Source organism: Thermobia domestica, chromosome 11, assembly GCF_964235325.1.
Source record: "Thermobia domestica chromosome 11, izTheDome1.hap1.1, whole genome shotgun sequence".
Lineage (NCBI taxonomy): Eukaryota > Metazoa > Arthropoda > Insecta > Zygentoma > Lepismatidae > Thermobia > Thermobia domestica.
The window spans coordinates 97,545,642-97,565,760 of NC_137464.1; the positions used below are offsets into that span (position 1 = coordinate 97,545,642).

Sequence of the window (20,119 nt, forward strand, 5' to 3'; positions counted from 1 at the left end):
TTTATTCTCACACATGTTTGCTAGTTTAATTAAAAACTTGACGACTTCCAAAATACAACTAAATGTTTATTTTCAACTCTCAACTTAATAACAACTTCAGTTCAGTTCAGTTCAGTTCTCAGTTCTAACTATACTTTTTTTTTATTATTATTATTGTCAGTCGGAATAACTCAGTTATTATCAGCGAACTATTGTCAGTTTTAGACAACTGCAATATCCACTACAGTGTTTTGCGAATCTGATATGGAAGATATCGACAAATTTCACGATCTTTTGGGAGAAGTCTAAGAGAAAGCAAATAGCAGCGCTCGCTCACCAGTAACCCAGAAGAACGGAACACTAAGAGGACTCCTCCAAAATTCAGACAAAGAAGTTAATGACACGCAGATTCGTACAAAGTTATTTTTCCTATGGTATTATGGCTTCTGTAAACAGATTTTTCAATGCGATCTGTTAATTATAACAACTCAATGTTTCGTGTATTTTTCCAGTTTTCGTCTACTATCAACGTTAGTCCTTGGAATGTTAAGTTAAATATGATCTAAAACGAACAACTATTGGAAATTGGAGAGAAAATGACAATGTGTTTTTTAATATAGTTTGCTACCTGCTTTCTATTTTTGGTGCCCCTAACTTTCTATTTATTAGGTCGACAGCAAATACAGTATGTCCGGCTTGAGGGTAGCCACAAAAAGTGTCAGTTAAAACTAACGAACATACGGAAATGAAGAGAATATATTTTACCTGTGACCATGAAAAATATGAGAACCATAAAGTGTGATTAAAGTGATTTTATTGGGCATTTTAGCGAAGTTAAACACGGCACTCTACTGACCAGATGTGTCTCTATAAATCCTGCCGGGCGCTTTATTTCTTCATGTACACACATTTGAGTTGACTGTAGAGGAGATAAAGTATAGTGTGATCAAATGAGGTGACTTTGGATATCCTGAAATTACTCTTCACGGAAAGAACGATTCAATCTCAGCTATACTGAAGAGAGTTGCTTGTTGCCAATGTTGTTTGAAAACCAAGTTTGAGTTACTCGTTCCACTCCAGTTTTTACCAAAATTAAGCGGAGAAGATAGAAGCTATCTCTTGTACAAGTAGAACACAACCAAAACATCAATATATATTTCTGAATATTGCTGTTTGGTTCCTTTATCATCTTTCAGTTTAAGTTCCAATGGAGAATGAGAGGTCGCTGTAGTTGTTTGTTCTTTTGAACTAATCGAGTTCTTTTGAAGGTCGCTATATTCGTTCTTTAGGTCGATATATTGTCTATTTCTGTGGATGGATACTTTGCATCCTTCTGATGTTAATTTAAAAAAAAGATAGATGGATGTCTATTTAAAAAAATAATTTTTCACCATTTTACTCTTATTCATTGTCCAAAAAAGCTGTGCAATGAAATTTTCATCGTTCTAGACTTACTAAAAAAAAAAAAAAAAAAAAGTGTGATATTTTTCGCCCTTGCGTCTTATTCAATTCCAAATAAACAGCGCCTCGTAAGTTGAATTTTTTTCACCCGTTCTTATCTTATTCATCCCCTCCCTACTCCTCCCCTCCCCTATTCGAAAGCGTGAATTGAAATGTTTCACATTCTTGTTGTTATTCAGTTCAAAATAACAGCGTGAGCGTAGATTGAAAATGTTAGTTCTTCTGCTCTTAATTCAAAAGAATAAGATAACTTGTTTCTTCTACTTTTTTTTCGTAACAGGTAGAAAGAAATGACTCCCAAAATTCTTTAAAGAAAACATCTAGGTCAGGTTGTTTTCTTTCAGATATGTTTTCTTTTTTCTCAGGATAGTGTAATGCTCTGTAGATGTCGTTACGTAAATGAGGTGAGATTCTTTATGGAAGAGAAGAGGATGAACTTTTTTTTGCAATAACTAGATTAAATCAAAGGCGTTGATGTCTTTCACGAAGAAAATCACCATTAAGAACTAAGGTGACACAAAAGTAATGGCAAAATATAGTGTTCTTTTGATCTCAGCAGGTCTTCTAAATTTAATACAATACTTTTCTCCTCTCCTTTTTTCTTTTTCAGTTTTTTACTTATCACTGTTGGTTCACAGAAGTATCGTGTGTAACTTTTTTTCTGTATTGTATGAAAACTCCATTAAGTTAATGGACAAATTGCGGAAGACACAGCAATAATAACCATTTCTTTCTTTTGTCTCGCACGTAATAAACCAAATAAATCGATTTCTGGAGCTTTACGCTATCAGTTCTTGTGTTTGTAGATACTATTTCTATATGTATGGTATATAATTTTGATATGATACCATGAAGAAAAATATAGTTTTTTTTAAACATTATTTTTAAAGCACTCTGTAAAATATTCTACTTGGGGTCTGCAGTAACAATATAATGCCAGACAATAAAGTAGTCAGATTACTTTTTTTTAAATAATTTATTTAAATCAGTGGCGTATTTAGGGAGGGGGCTTCCGGGTTTAAGCCCCCCCCCGAAATCTTATTTACTATAATAAAATATATGAAATATCTTGCAGAATTTTCACATTTTCAGGCAAAGTCCCCCGAAACAAAATCGTAAATACGCCACTGATTTAAATAGTTTTGAGTTATTTTCTACTAAGACTTTTAACAAAGAATGGGTAAAGAGGCATTTTACGAAGGATGCAATTAGAGAGCGCATATCATTTTTACCAATTTTCCATAACTCCATGAATAGTAAAAATCAGTTCTATTGAAATTATTTGAATAAATTTTCTAGTAGTATTCGAATACCTGAATATACGTTTTCTGTACTCGTGGTGGCGGTGGTTTTAATGCAAAAATTCGTCTCCCAAAGTCTGTTGTTCGCCGTAACCTAATGCACATATAGTATTGTGACATAACGTCATTTTTCCTATTGCACCATATTTCAACGTTACTTAATTACACTCTCAATCACAAAAAGAAATTGTTAGACAGGCATAATTCTGCGAGTTAATATAGAAGCATAGTCTATTCTACAGAGTGGCCACAAAGTCTCGTTACCCTTGATAAATGCTAACACACGCAAATTTTCCTATTATCCCTTTATAAATGCTGCATGCTAATATCTTACGGAAGTCTTTCCTGGGCGTTGGATTGGTCGTGATAGTCCTGATCTGCCCGCACCACTTGCCTGGCCACCACGAAGCCCAAACCTCACCACTGTGTTAATGCTCTGTGGACATTCATAAAGGGCATCGTTGCACAAAACCGTTACAATACCACTACCAAAGTGGCAGAAACTGTGAAACAAGCTTTCACTCAAGTCACACTTGAAACGCTCCGCAAAATGTCGCACACAGAACCTGGCGGCGTATTATCTTTTGTCATGAGAATGACGATAGACAGACTGATCCATTGGACATTTAATGTTTCCTATCCCAATAAAACTTCTCGCAAGCATTGTTGTTTATATCATTCAGGTCTCTCCGTGTAGTTATTTACGTACGTTCAGTGGTTTATGTTAGCTATTTATTTTCAGGACTAATGGGGACTTTGTGGCCACCCTATAGTTACGTCAAAATTAAAAGAGAAATACGAAGTAAAACAACATTGTATGTTGCTATCTTCTTCCTTTGTTTTCGTGTCTAAAAGAATAGGTTTTAATCTTGTTTTATGACTCATTGCACAATCAAGTATATGTACTGTACATGCGAATAAAATTATATAGAAACGTTGCATTAAATAAAGCAAGTACCCACGACAAGCAATTACTTAAGCCCGTAATGTTGATTAGAGTAGTACAATCATGATCGATATACGGGGCGTTCAGAGCTCAAGGGATTTAAGTCTGATTACCAAAGTTGTTGGGGAAAAAAAACATGAAGGTTGTATTCTTCGTTTAAATACATGGCAAAGTTATTATTGTCTTTGGCATTTGGTAATACTGTCTGACTTGATATGAGTTGTTTACAATATCTAGACATGAATTGTTTTAAGTACTGAAGGGAGCTTCAGGTAGAGATCTTAAATATGAAGTAATATATAAAAAAAAATGGATTTGAATCCTTTGTGCACTGAACGTACCATGTCTATATTCATCTTATAAAAAAAAATAGTGTTCAATCTTCATCAGAAAAGCTACATTCTTTTCTTCCTCCTCCTCCTCCTCCTCCTCCTTCTTCTTCTTCTTCTTCTTCTTCTTCTTCTTCTTCTTATTATTATTATTATTATTATTATTATTATTATTATTATTATTATTATTATTATTATTATTATTATTATTATTATTATTATTATTATTATTATTAAACCGTGTTTAATTGCATACTTATCAACTGTGGAAAGGACGATACACGATGGTAAGCTGTGTATACCTATCGTGAAATTTTAAGAGATCATGTAATCAATACTAATGGCAAATTTTTTGTATACACCATTCTTCATTCCTTCATTTGTCACTTTCATATCCAGTCTTGAGCCTTGAGCGTATACAGTGAAACGTGTCTATGTTGGCTACCATTGGTTCCATTGAAAAGCAGCCAACTCACACAGATGGCCAACCTACAGACAATAAGTTTGAGTTGAGTTGATTTTGAGTTGCTTTCAGCAGCGAGGCTATACGAGACGAGACCTACTGATTAACGTGATATCCAAACCATATGAGCTCCCGCCGGGAATCGAACCCGGGTCTCCCACGTCAAACGCGCATGTACTAACCGCTTTGCCACGAGAGAGCTCAGAAAATAAGTTTGATTGGTGTATTTTTTTTAAGAATAGGATTTCTAGTATTACTTGATTGTAAAATTTTAATAAGCAGTGGTACGACAGCTATTTTTAAATAATGTATATAGAATAATCATAACTAATGTTATAGAATTTAATCATAAAATGCGTAATCATAACACACACAACGAAATCCGAAATCGCTCTTCTGCTGTCTCTAGAGTAAGAAACTTTAATCTGATCTGATTAAAAAGTAACAGATATCTTATGGTGATTCATTCTAGACATATTTCTTTTATTCTTTTTGGCACATATGCACATTCTAATTCCATAGTTCTTCTATAGTATCACCTGCCTCTTGTTAATGAGCTACAAGTATTTCCCTCGGAGGAACAGATGTTTTGAGAAAACCTTGAAGAAATTCATCTCTCAAAACCTCCGTTACCTTTCGACAAGTCAGGTGCCAATAGTTGACAATTGAGATGTTTAGCTTTTTAACCTTGAGAATTTTCCGGACTTATTAAAGCTTTCCACTTATGATTGGAGTCGATATGAGTACTGATTTTACCAAAACAGACAGGGTTAAACACATACGCACAACCATTTCCTGAATTTCTGTGCGTGCTTTTTCTTATTCACATCTTCCTTCACCACCCCTTTATCAGGGTAGTGTTCTGGCCATTGACCTCCAAGAACAAATCGTGGGAACCCATGCTTTGCCTCCAGTCGCAAATACAGAAAATCTCCCTCTCATATGGAAATACAAAAGAGTTTAAAAAAAAAAAAAAAAAAAAAAACAGTATTTTGCGTGGCCAAGATACGCAGGTAGCAGGTATCGTTATCACCACAGGGTAAGCATTGGTTTAATGCGGCCAACTTCCCAAGATAGATAGGTCACCAACTTACAGAGTAATAAGGAACGAATGTCTTATGGGAAAATACAAGTTCAAGACGAACCAGACCAAGATAAGCAAGTGGCCAACTTAGAGAAGTGACCAAGTTGACAGGGTTTACTATATTAAAACTATAACAGAGATTTACAAGATTTGCCTAAGCGTATAAAGCATTAGTAACTCTGTTAGTACTGAAGAAGCAATCTCGGTACAATTTTAGATAGTCATTGAAAAGAAAAAGAAAAAAATAGTCACTTGCCGTAGATCGAAACTGCTTATCGTCCTAAGTTCGCGTGACTCTCTTAAATCCCTCGGCGACATCATTCTCTCTCTCTCTCTCTCTCGTAATTCTTTCTCTATCTCACTCCTACATCGTGACCTAGCATTGGGTGATCCAAGGGAGTGGCAAACCTCCCTTTTTATTTCTTCTTTCCATACATATACTTTCCAGTTGGGCAGGATTGCTTCGGAAAGTCAATTTTTATAAGGAAGATTTTGACATGAAAACGGAAGTGACAAGGCAGAAAAATACTGTGATGAGTGCCGTATCAATGGAAAAATCTTCCTATTTTAAGTCTTTATACCTACATTGATTTTAATGTACAGAGTGCTTGGGAACATGGATCTTCCAATTTTATTATCAAACTTAGTTTGTATCCAGTTAAATATTATGCTGAAGCCTAATTAATAAGTATTTTTTGTTCTTTTTAAAAAATATCTTCAAGCAAGGATAGATCACTACATTATATGAGCCTGCAAACTGTTTCAATTGCTAGAATTACATTAACTTTGGCACAATGCTACGTGCAGTGTATAGTCCAATTTAATGAAGCGACGAGTGAAAAGGATGGTTGTGATACTGGGAGGACGCCATGGATAGGACAGATATTGGCAGGGCGCCTTACTAGTTAGTCGAAGAAGAGGGGTATAATGGCATTTATAAATGTCCATTCCTATAGACATCTCATATATACAATGTTGATAATTACATATAATAACTATAACAAGAAAATTTTGAAATAAAGATATTTCAAACAGAAGTGTTGTTTTAGTTGGATATTTGACTACAGAAAACAGTCTTGGCGACCCAAAAATATAGCAGGTTAGCCAATTACATGCGCCTTGAAAACTTATTACCAACAAAGATTCACAAAATGGTTAAGGCAAACTGTTTTTTGTATTATTCAGAAAAAATATAGTACATGTTTCAGGAAAATTTATTCGCTCTATTTTCAACGAACTTGAAAAGTTCGTTACTGAATTCTCTGTATATATATATATATATATATATATATATATATATATATATATATATAATATACAGGGTGTTAATAAACTATACCGACAAACTACAAGAGGTGATTTCTCACATCAAAATAAGAGAAAAAGTCCATATGGACCTATGACGAAAAGTGCATAGTTTCAGAACTAGGGCTGTCCAAAATCGCCAAAAGGCCAAATTTCAATAGGCCCTATTTTGAATCCCAAAAACTGTGGATGGTAGTTCTTATCAGCGTAAAGGAAGCCACGCATACACAATCCAAAAATTCATATTTCATCAGTTGTCAATAGGTGTAGAGGGTATTCCCTACAGGGTGTAATTCTCAGATATGTTTTAAATAGAGTTTTCAGATATACCCTGATTTCAAGAAGGGGCCAAAGTAGGCAGAAGGTAAACCTTGACAACAATGGACATCCAATGCTTCGGAGGGAAGGCGGAATTGTTAGGAACCGACCGGCAGCTCCATGTTTCTTTGTGTTCGGAATAACGTGTGATGATATGTATTTCGTCACGGAATATTTCACGATTTCTTCACTTATAAGCGTGCAAGAAAACATCGCATCATGCGTTTTCCCGAGTACGAGAGACCGTGCTGCTGACGATCCATAACACTTCCGACATCGCGCTAAAGGATTCCGTGTTCACAGCTATCAAGGCTTATCGTTTGCCTGCTTTGGACAATCATAAAGTCAGAGCATATCTCAAAATTCGGTTGATGGCATGTCTGGGAATTTCACCTTGCAGGGAATAATCTGTCCACCCATTGAACATTAATTAAATACGCATTTTTGGATTGCGTATGCGTGACTTCCTTTATGCTGATAAGGACCACCATCCACAGTCTCTCGAATTCGAAATAGGGCCTCTTGAAATTTGGCTTTTTCGCCTTAGCTCTGAAACTATGCACTTTTCGCCATACGTTCATATGAACTTATTTTGTTGTTGGGAATCAATTCTGAAAGTTTGTCGGTATAGTTCATTAACACCCTGTATATGATGTGTGTGTTATTTGCAAATTTTTCAATTATGACCCCTCTATTCGATAGAACATCAAAAACTATCTCAAAGAAGTGATGGATTTTTTCGCGTTCCCAAGATATTGGCCATTCCATTCCATGGACCATTCCCGAGATATTGGGGGGGGGGGGGAATCCGATTTCGGGAGCCATATCTCGAAAACTGTAATTCATAGTGATGTTATTGATGTTGATCACTTCCTAAGAAGATGGTGAACATTTGGTACCAAATAGTAACTGGTGGCCACTGGTTATATCTGCATTTTCAGTATATATGCAATGATAATAGAAGTGACAGCTCAATATAGCTAATTCAATAGATTCCCTAATATAATTACGCAGGTTCCAAATATATATGTGTATTATCTATTGAATTTAATCAAATAAATTTAATATATAATTTCACATAAATTTCCAAAAAAAAAATAATATTTTTAAATTCGTTCTGGCAATACTCTTCAAGCATTCTTAACTGGTTATTAAATATATTTGATGGGAGGACATAAAGAGGACGGTGTTTGCCCGATTGCCCGGCAGGCCACTCCAAACTTGCATGTATAAGTTTTATGTATTCACCAACTTAGGCATTTTCTTAAATTGTGAAGAATTTCTAAATGACAGTTCTAACATACCAGTAACTTTATGACATAAACAGTTCAGAAACTATCTTTTTTTGTCATTTGTTTTCGTGAATTGAGACAAGAGCTTAAAATATAAACCACAGTATTCATTAAAATTCTTGTCTGTTTCTCTTCTATACTACCAAAGGACAAGGAAGATCGTCATCTGACCGAGAGTGAACAGAAATGAGTTCCATTGTTAACGTAGTTGAAACGTGTTTCAACTCTGGCATTGACATCCACAGATTAAAATTTAATCAGCGTTCAACTGTCTTACTTTTTCTATTTTTTTTCCGCTCGTGTTTCCAATTTTCGTGAACTGAATTTCTCTTTATTCTGCCAGATCCATCACCAAGATTAAAAAGTTCAAGCGTGTAGAAAACCCGAGTGTATTTATTTTTAACTCCTGATTGTTTTTTGTTATCTTTCTTATCATATCTCATGCGTTTTTCTCCTCTATTTTCATTTTTTTGAATGCTGCACTACTCGACGCAGCTGCAGTATTATTGAACAAACCAACAAAGAAATTTAAGAGGACAGGATTGGGTACATATAGTATGAATTAAAAGCTTCGGATTTAAAATGGGTCATAAAGAGTTTTCATTATTTTCATTAATATCACCTGGAGACAAATCACAATACTTCATTGTAAATGCCATACATTATTGTGCTTCATGGGTACAGTAGTTCAAAGTCATCTTCACTGAAATATTTATTTATTTAATAAATAATAAATAAATAAATAAATTCATAAAACTGATATGTGTAATTAATAATGGAAAAGTGAATATATATATATATATATGGACAGAAACGGGGCAGGGCAGGGCAGGGAGAAAACTGCCTCCCATGAGTTTGCGAAATATATATACTTTGTATGTTTTTAAGAGTTTAGTTTACTAAAACTCCTTTGTATATTTACTCTGTCCGTGTGTCCGTCCATCTATCCGGGAGACAAAAGTCTCAAGAACAACTTCATGGATTAAATCATCAATTTTGGCCAGGATATTGAGGATTAAAAGCTGGAAATCCAGTTCGTTAATGGAGTTCTTACTCAAACCGGAAGCAGTTGAAATAAAAAGAAAAGGTGATATTGGTAACGAGAAGCAGTTTTCTGAAATCGATTAATTGTCCTAAGAATACATTTCGTCTCCATCCTTAACCTCCCACTATAATTGGAAGTAGTAAAAATCTACTACACCATCCAGTTTCAATATTGCTCTATGAAGAGCAAAAATGATAAGAGTAGGCTGAGAAGTGTTTCTAGATTCGACTAAGGATTCTAAGAATAGATACCACCACCTGTCTTAACTCTGTGTTCATGCTCGAAGTGACAGAAATCAAACACTTCCGGTTTTAACGTTGATTATTATTGAGTGAGAATGGCAATGGATAGCGACAAGCGATTTTCTGCAATCAACTAAGCGTCCCTAGAATATATTAATTTTCCACTCTAATCTCTCTGATAAAAATGGAAGTGGTAATCTACTATCAATTTCGGTTTCAATATTGAGAAAATATCACAGAATTCAAACCAAACTCCTTCAAGTGTTGTACACGGTATATGCTTAATCAAATGTGTACTAATGTACACTAGTAAGAAACATAGTCTTATATCGGTAAAAACTTCACTCCTTCTTGCCCATTCCCCCTCCTTCAAAGCAAGATTTGAAATGACACTTCTGTTTATGGCCCATGTTAAATAGAATCTCTTTATCTATACCAACTGTATTCATTTTTGCTTTCCCTGAGCCTTATTTTTTGCAACATTAAGAAAAAAAGACTTAAGTTACATAACAGGGTTTAATCACGATGAAAAGTTTCCTGAGGTTATTTATCTGGAAATCCGGTGTAAAATTACACATAAAAGTTATGATTGTACAAGACTACCGTTCACCAATCGTCGTTAAGATTTGCTAATTTCATTAAGCTAAAAGATCGAGGTGTTTGTCTGCATGCCACTCTTTCTGCACCCTAAAAATGCACTTTGAACGGTCGAAATAATGGTAATTTCCTTTGAAACTGTATTTCCGAGAGAAAGAGAAACAACTTTCGCAAACTATACAAATATGCACAAGAAATGGCTGCCACAGAGCAGTTTTGTATTAGTACTCTAACATATGAAGTATAATTTCCGTGTTTTCAGATTATCAATAGTTTCTGGAGTTTGTCCTTACTACCTGGAACGCCTAATATGTTCAATGTCAAACTTTTGTCTTTTTCATAACATTTCTACTGAATTGGATATTATTAGAACTTCAACAAACCGAAATCTACAATTAGTTGTTTTGTATTTGTCTGGAGTTCAACGATTCGTCCTTGCTCCATGGCTATACAAACGTTGATCTACCTTTAATGAAATCCGAGCTATGTATATTTACTCCCATTGAGACTCGAATGGAGTCTTCTGTAGCAGGCACTGACCATTTAGTGACAAAAGAATTTGACTGTAACTGATGTATATTGACACAGTACTACCAAATTTAGAGCAATTCTAAAGATCCAGTAGAAGTAATAGATTGATTCTTCGCGTAATTTAAATAAGACTTGCAACATAAGCATTTTGATGTATTACGTGTTTTCAGGTATTCTTTAGAATTCCATATTTATCGCGGTAGACTTGTCCAAAACTATCCCTTACAAAATTTAAGTTTGGTATCTTCAAAACATGCATTCAAAAGTCTTCTAAGAAAATTATAAAATTTCTTGACACAATAAAAGAGGGTTTGGATTAAGATCTGTATCAGAGGGACCAAAATATTATTGTAGAAACTAACATAATACGTAACAAGCCATTCAAAAATGCTTGGCGACAGGCTTCAAAAAGCTCACAAAACTAACTCTGGTTAACGAGATCACATTGATTTAATATAATATATGTAAACTCTTTGAGGTGCAGATTATTTAATAGAGGGTCAACTTAAAGCAGACCCTTGTACTTCATGTTAAAAATGTTGTTAAGTAAGGCTTTGTAAGGCTTTGTTATAAACACTTCAATTGTGGAACTAATCAGGGGAATGTTCTTCTCAAGGCCACATCGAGCTGCAATGGGATGTTATAATCTCATTTCCGAGATTCTAAAATTTACAATGGATTAAACGGTACAAGTGCGACTAATAAGCCATTTTCTTCAAGTCCTGCTAATAAGCGATTTTCGGCCTTGATGATTTCTCATTCAAATATGTAAATTTTGGTAGAATAGTTCGTATGAAATTTAATACCTTAAGTCAGCATGTTCACTTTTATGCATCAATATTATGTATAAGCTGAAGAAACATATGGTTTATTCTCTGAGCAACGTTTCTGATTTTAAACTGCATACACATTACGTACAATCAAACTTCATAGTTGTAAGTTATAACCAAACAACGTACGCATTCAGATATATCATAATTATTATTTGTTACTTCTGACAGCTCTTGCTTTTTGATGAGTAGGCACTTAATATGATAAAAAGCCGTGAAAAACACGAGGAAAATAAGTGTAATACTAAAACCAAAAGTATTGGTGATTATAAGGAAGAGAGTTGTGACAACTATAGAAGTTGTACGAAGAAAGTAGAACAGATGACTAGTTTTCTACATGTAGATAGTATTATTAGTGTAATGTGAACAGGAACTAAAAGTAAAGATAGGAATAACAAAAGAAAACTTTAGGAAAAAGAATAATTTATTTTCTGGGTCACTGAATAAAGACGTATGGCGAAAGTTTTGTAATATTTGATCTATTGTAGTGTACGGCACTGAAACGTTGACGTAAAAGGGAACGATTAGAAGCGTTTGAAATGTGAATGAAGCAAATAATAAATAAAACTATTTGAGTATAAAATTAACAATGACGATGCGTTACCAGTTGATAAGGGAAAAAAGAACAATACGGGAGATAATTAAGAAGAAAGAAGCAGCCATCCTTTGAAACTACACAAGATAACAGTTAGAAAGTTGGGGAAGAAATACAATATTTTACGAACTGTAAGACGCACTTTTTCTTCGGAAGATTGCCTCCAAAATTCAGGTGTATCTTATACTCGAAATTAACATAAATTGTCCTTCGTTTAATTTAAAATTCTCGCCAGTCTTAAAAATGGCCATATATTCGATGCCGCGGGAAACCTATCTCTATCTGGCAACATTGGATTCAACTGGCAGCAGCAGTGCACCGATACGACGAACATGAGTTGCGGGGATTCACAAGCTTGCTAACACCGTCTCCCTCCCGTCCGGCCATCACAAAATCGCTTAAATCGCCAAAACAAATTCCTTAAAAATTAAGGTGTGTTATAATCCGTAAAATACGACGATAAAAAAGTACGTGGTGAGCGTGGCATCTCTTCAATTTGAGACCAATGACCTTTCAATGGTGAAAAAAAAGCATATGATACTTTCGATACACTTCAGATTATTTTTTTATATTATACATATGATATACAGTTCTATTTATTTCACATCATACCAGCCAAACAAATTGTATTTGTTTGTTTTATTGTACAGTTAATTGCAAAGTAGTAAGTCTACCGTGTAACAGTTTTACTTGTTGCTTATATATAAAATAAACTCTTAACATTTTACCTTTAATACTAACACCAATAGATCAACTATTGTTTTAAACTTTTTTTTTTCTGTAACATTTTATCAGGCATTAAAGACATGTTTTACGTACATTTGTTTTTATCAACAATTTTTCCTATAATGAAATGTTGGACAGTAAAGAAAATTTGATAACAAATCTTATCAAAAAGCTTTATTATTATTTTCTTTCTTGTACTTTTCTCCTGGGAAACTTTTCGTGTTTCGCTCTGATAAAGGCGCAATGAGTAATAATCGTTCAGTGAACGGCTTGTTGACGCCTTGAAAGGCCTTTTTCTTTCAAAGTAATGTGTACATTTACGACCTCACAACCCAAACCTTTTTTTTCTTCTTCCTTTTCGTCGTTTAATTTAGCTAGGATTTCATCTCAGGTCGGATAATGTTTGACTTAGAAGTGGGAGTAAAAGAAAAATCCAGAAACCAATATTGTCGTAGTTACTAACGAAGTACTGATGTTGCTTCATTTTTTTTCGTCTATATCAAGAAACTCACTAAAAATACCTCATTCTTTATATCTTTACACTGAAACTGACCTTTTTTGTGTGTCCTAAAATCATTGGGTATAGAACTAAAGGAGAAATAAGAACTTTTTATTACATGGTGATCTCTAGAGTAGTAATGCCAGTATAACGATAAAAGTAATAAAATGTCAACAGCATCTCTGGAAGAGAAGTTACCCTGTGGTATTAGAACAGATGGTATACTTTTATTATTCGCGTTTCTTCTGTGATAGTGTCATATATTTTCCTACTTGAGCGATTCGACATAATTCTCTCTCTCTCTCTCTTTTTTTTTCCTTTCTTTCTTAGTAGATGTCTTTTTACTTTCCAACTGTGTAAGCCTATACATTAGGGAAGAATAATAAATAATATACACTATAACTCTTATACATACACACGCACAAAAAGTTCCAGAATAATTCCGTTGAATATTCCAGTTCAAATCTTGAGTATTCTCAACGTGTTATTTGATACTTCATCTTCCATTTCTAAATTTATACTTCTAATCTTACACTATGGTTTCAATAAGGAAAAATACTTAGAAAACACTACATTGGGTTTAACATCCAGAGGAAAACGCCATGATGATTTTTTTTTTTTTTAATTGGAGTCATTTTAAAAGCTTAATATATTAAAAATGTTAGTTTGATAGTAAACTAACAGAAGCTCTATAAAGTGTTTCCACTTTTAAGTTCATTCTCAGTAATTTTGTGAGGAGAATAATTACGACAAAAAAAAATCGTTATAAAATTATTACAATGGAAAATTTCAGGAGAAATGAATGGAAAAATTTACAAAATTTAGATGTAATGTGACCGATGTAATGTATGTTCTACATATGCGACAACTGAAAATTCTCCATGTCATTGCCAACATAATAGATAAATTATTGTTCATAATAATAATAATTTGTTTGAAATCAGCCGTTTTGTATGAAATTTATTAATCTATGTTCATAATGAAATTATTTGTCTTTGAGGGAGTTTTATTCTATTTGTCATCCAACAAACCCATGTCTAAATTTAGTTTAGGTTTTTTTCTTTTTTTGCTTGAAATAAAGAAATATATAAAATATATTCTTTTATGTTTTTTTAAGCTTCAAATAGTTAATCAATATTTTTCTTAAATATATATAATTTACTTTCACTCTTATCCATTTTACCCATTTCATCTGAATCTTACTTTTACCATTTTAGCCGAAGAAGAAAGCTTGAAAGTAAGATATAAATATTTACGGGCACTGAATGTAACAAAGTGCAGTTCCTTAACTATAGTAGATAAGAATACTTTTACCATAAAATTTTTATTACAAAACATTATCACAAGTTTTAAACTATATGTGATTAATTTAACTAATTCTATTTTTTTCTTATATTTACAGAAAATATATTCCATTACACATAATAGAAGAGGATAGCTACGAGAAAGATGTTCTATTCTATGTTAACCTAGAAGAACCAAGGCAAATTGGAGGTAGGGTTGCTTTATGTACACAAATTCTTAGACTTAATTTCGAAATGTATTATTTTTATTTCTTTGGAAAAATATAGTACTTACAATATAATGAGTACATTTACAAGTTTTAAGTAATATTAAAAAAAATCATTCTGCAAAGACCTTGAAATGTCTGCACAATATTACAGTTCTTCTTCTTCTTCTACCTAGTTTGTTTATTATTTTAATATTATCGTCTATCTTTGCCAGTTATTTCTGTCCTACTGAATCTTCTTTCATTATTATAAATTTTAAGAATCTTAGATTGATTATTTTACTGTGAAAAACATAAATCAATAGGAAGAAAATAACTTATTTAAAATGATAGGCGCATGTAGAAAACAATTTAAATTACTATTTACTATTGAAGTCATAAAGAAATAAAAGCATATCATAGAGAAGATTACAGCCTATTACGAAAAGGAATTGCAAATTTCTGCAGGGGAAAAAGAATAATGAATGGTCTATTCTAACGATTGGAAATAATTGGGTTAATCTTTTTAATTAGAAAAATAATTCAGAGTTTTAATACTGAAAATAAAAGTAATTTGATATCAGCAAAGAAAATTGTAAAGATGCATCTCAAAAAACCGTCGTCGTCTTCAGATACTAATGAAAGCACAAAAGAAGAAATTTCTTTTTTCTATAAATGTCCTACAGTTATGTTTGTAGGCTAAAAGGGGATACATACAAGTGAGTGATTATGTAAATATTGGTGTTGTGACAATGTGCAAGGAAACTGAGATCAAAAGAATAATCACGAGAGCGAACACGATGTTGTCTGCCACAAGCTCACATGATGGGACTGAAAAAGGTTACCCTTAACACAAAAGCTGAGCGCTGTAATACTGAGCAGCAGTTATTCCTAAAAGCTGAAGAATTGAATTTTGTACTTAAGCCGACATTTTATCATCTTTGGATATATTTAATTGTTTTGGTTCTACAAAATTTGAAACCTTAAAATTTTTGGCTGTTAGTATATAAATATATTTAGATTAAAACAATACGTCGTTACGAAGTTAGCGTTAAATATAAAATTAAATAAATAAAGAATCTCTAAACTACATTATAAATATATTTGTATTTAATCTTACATTATGATTGTAAGACATGATGATGAGAAATACTTTAAAAAATACCACTTTGCCTCTTATTTCCTAAGAACTTAATGATTTTAAGATAACTAAATTACGATTTCAGTTACAAGCATATGATTTTTTAAGTATAAAAGTTCACTATACTTACATATAGACTACAATTTTTTAAAAAAAACCTCTTAAGTAGCATAATACAGTAAACCATAATTAAATATGAAAAATTGAAATTTATCATTAAAAGCTATGATCTGCTTTCAGTTATCATGTCCTCTCAATAAACTCCTAGAAATTAGTTGCATTACAAAGCAGAGCAAACAATGGATTATTTAGAAATAATTCTAGTAAAACTTTAAATAGTGTTTATAAACTTTTGACGCTAAAATATTGTAAATACAAAAGACACAAAGATCTTACGATACTTATGATATGAGACTATGAAGAACATGAACTTAAAAAACATTTCCATTGAATATGAATTATTTCATTACGTATTATGTATTTCTTCAGAGATCTAGGGATATAAGAGCTTGTTGGAATTTCTTAATACCGTGGCTATACAAAACACAGTCTTATAATTTAACAAAGGATTTACGGCAAATCTACTCGTAATGGAAATCGTAGCCAATACTCCCGAACCAAAGGCAAGAGTGCTGTTAATTTAAACAGGAAGGACATACTTTTATGTGGATATAGAATTTACAGATAAATTAATGAATTCTTGTTTAAAAACAAATACCAGTAAAACTTTTAAAAGAAATTACGAAATCCGAAAATGTGATCACTAATATTATATATATATATATATATATATATATATATATATATATATATATATATATATATATAATGTGTGTGTATAATAAGAATGTTATCACACAGTACAGACATTTCTAAAATAAACTTATCAATACATTAAAATATTGGTTCTATCTAGGGAAGAATAAAATGATCCAATAATATGAAAATATTAAAATTGATTTACTTATTAAGTGAGATAATGTTTCAAGTTAAAAATGTATGTATAAGATCGTTTAATATAATTTTAGGTTAATTTTCTCAACTATAAATTTAACTAAAATTATATTTTAAAGAATATTGAGTTTAAATACGTATAATGACAATACACTTAATACAATCCAGTTTTCATGCTTTACGTAAATTATCACAAAATTTGAATCATATATAATGCACTAATAAGCATTGGAAAATATATCAACTATCCAGCAAATGTTGCAATTTTATTCTTACTGAAAACAGTAATTTCATATTTTCTATTGTTTACTTTGTTTTATTTGGAAAGAGATAATTTTAATTAATTTCAGGTAGAAGACTATTTGTAAGTAGTATTTTACAGTAAAAGAATGCAACTAATTTATAATTTTATATGTTTTATTGTTTTAAATGTATTTATGTTGTGACCCTCATTTCTTAAATGTTACTTTCCTTTTATATTTTGTTCTATTATTTTTAAAATACCTATATCCAAATTTTATTTGTTTATTTTATTGTATCCTCCCTTTGTTTTTAGTATTACAGTATTAATTGATTTGGTTTACTGCTTTTCCCTTGAAATATGACACTGCCTTTTAATTATTTTAATTACTTAGATACCTGCTTTTATCATTTTATGAAATGGTAGAAACTTCGCTTGTGTACAATTTTTGACCCCCTTAGTTTTACAATAAAATGTAAAATAAAATTGGTAAACCAATATTTTTTTACTAACAAATACATGGTATTATTCGAGAACGATACCAAAAATAAAAAGTACCCCTAAATCCAAATTTAGAACAAAAAACTAAACACTTTACAGAAATTTTGAAATTTCATATGTACAGAAGCCAAGTTTCTCCGACTTACACAGCTATGAAATATTTTTTATTATAATTTTAAAATAGAAGTACGTGCAATAAGTTATAGAACTATATGAATATACGTCCCTCTTGATCTATGTACCAAACTTCGAACAGCTTCGTACTTCACATCAATTTAAAACAAAAAGTTAACTATGTGCTTTTCTTAGAGATGGTTAGATAGGAAGCTATAACCATGACAAAAACTTGCAGTGAGCAAACACTACTATATGTATATGTATATGTATTTTAGTGTAATATGGTAGATCAAATAGTAACAAAGGAGGTAAATACTATGATCTACTTCGCTATTCCCTCGTTCCATAGGTGTTATTAAGAATTAGTAATGTTTTCTGTATTTGATATCCTAGGGATTTCTCAATATACAGCTCAACAATTTACATTAAATTACATTTTCGGAGAGTATGAATAACATATTTTGTGCCAGTAAGTTTTAATCAATCACACCTATAACGAATTACTTAAAATACTTATTAATTTTCTGTCTTAAGGTTGATCCAATGTAGCCAGAGTTAATAGCAGGTACCAAAGTATTTCGCTGTATAGTCCTAGGTATTGGTGTAACTAATCCTATTAATTAAAGAGATTATGGTTTTATTCATTAAAATCGATTCAATATGTCTACACATATTAGTAATCTTATTCACAGATGGAATTAATTTGATCCAACGTATCTATATCTAATGCTAGCCAAGATTAGTTCTTAGAAATTAAAATTCTTATGGTTGTGTCTTTTAACTTTTGATCAAAGGTCTCGACAGCTACTAGTAATCCTAAATATGGAAGGACTTATTTGCAACTAAAAAAGCAGCTTTTATATAAATGTAAATATTTCTTGCCAATAAACATTTCTCTAGCTCTATCTTCCTATCTAAACATCTCTTAGCAATTACATACGTAAATTTACTATTTTTCAGCACTTTTGTATGAAAACAATAGTAACTCTATTTTATTTTTAAAGAAATATAAATTACGGAAAAGCAATCTTGCACAATTACATTATTTCATAATGCTGTGTAAGTTACCGTTAGGATTTCATAATTTATAATCATTCCTGAATGCAAAGAGTGAGGCTTCTAGAAATCATTTTAAAAATACATTAAGAAATGTAATAATATCCCTGCGTTTGTACAGAATTATATATTTTTAGATGCTTTAATGAGTGAAAATAAATTGTTCTAATCCTTAAAAAAAAGTCCAAGTCATAAATTAAATAAAAAGAAATCCTTCTTTTTATATATCCTTTTCCCAATTCTTTTCCACATTGATGCACCATTACTTTTATTTTTTTTAGTTCTCTTGTCCTAATTTTCTCCTAGATAGGGCTACCTTTTATTGCATTTATTCCTTTCACAGAGCTTCATCAAGGGTGAGTTGTTAATTCCTTTTTTCCTTTCTTTTTTGTCCTTCGTGTCTGAACATTCTCGCTGGCTGATGTAAGTGTACAGTTATTATACATCATCTGAGTTGATCAGCATGTGGTTTTATATAAGCGGCTTTTTTGCTATATAGATATTTAACAGTGCTATATTTGCGAAATAGTTTTTAACCTTTGTCTTCATAGATTACTATACTACTACAAGATAGATGTTTACTGCTGTACGTACAACATACTGCTGCTGCTGCTGTTACTACTACTACTCATACTAATACTAGTACAACTACTACTGCTACTACTAATACTAACAATAATATTTAGGCCTGATATAATTTACTGTGTTATATCGTATAGGTAAAATACAATCGAGTAGAATCTAGCTTGAATCTATTTGTGTGTTTTCCAGGTTTCGTACTATTAAACCTATTTCTATGCTATACTTCATCTTGGTTTTTGCTCATAGAGGATGGGAAAATAGCATTAATTAACTCAAAATAGTTTTAGTACTCACGTACAACCTTCGTATTTCAATAGTAATTTAGATATCTCTCCTAGACGCTGTATATAGAGGACACGATGTCTACAATACTAAATTCTTTAATCTTTTCAAGTTTCTATAAGATTCTAATTCTGATCATTAATATTATATTGGTAAAATGTTCGAGGAATATTTTTCCAACATTTAAATGTTCGGATGAATTTTGTTTGTAAA

General features: G+C 32.0%; 1 protein-coding gene across 8 annotated transcripts in view; it reads left to right on the plus strand.

Annotated features, from left to right (window-relative positions):
* The window catches only part of Calx (sodium/calcium exchanger 3), a 646,863-nt gene that overhangs the window by 576,538 nt on the left and 50,206 nt on the right, over positions 1-20,119 (plus strand). For all 8 annotated transcript variants that reach the window (XM_081730847.1, XM_081730846.1, XM_081730845.1 and 5 more), the window contains one exon: positions 14,946-15,037. In XM_081730847.1, coding sequence (XP_081586973.1) covers positions 14,946-15,037 — 92 coding nt within the window. The remainder of the gene's footprint in view (positions 1-14,945; positions 15,038-20,119) is intronic.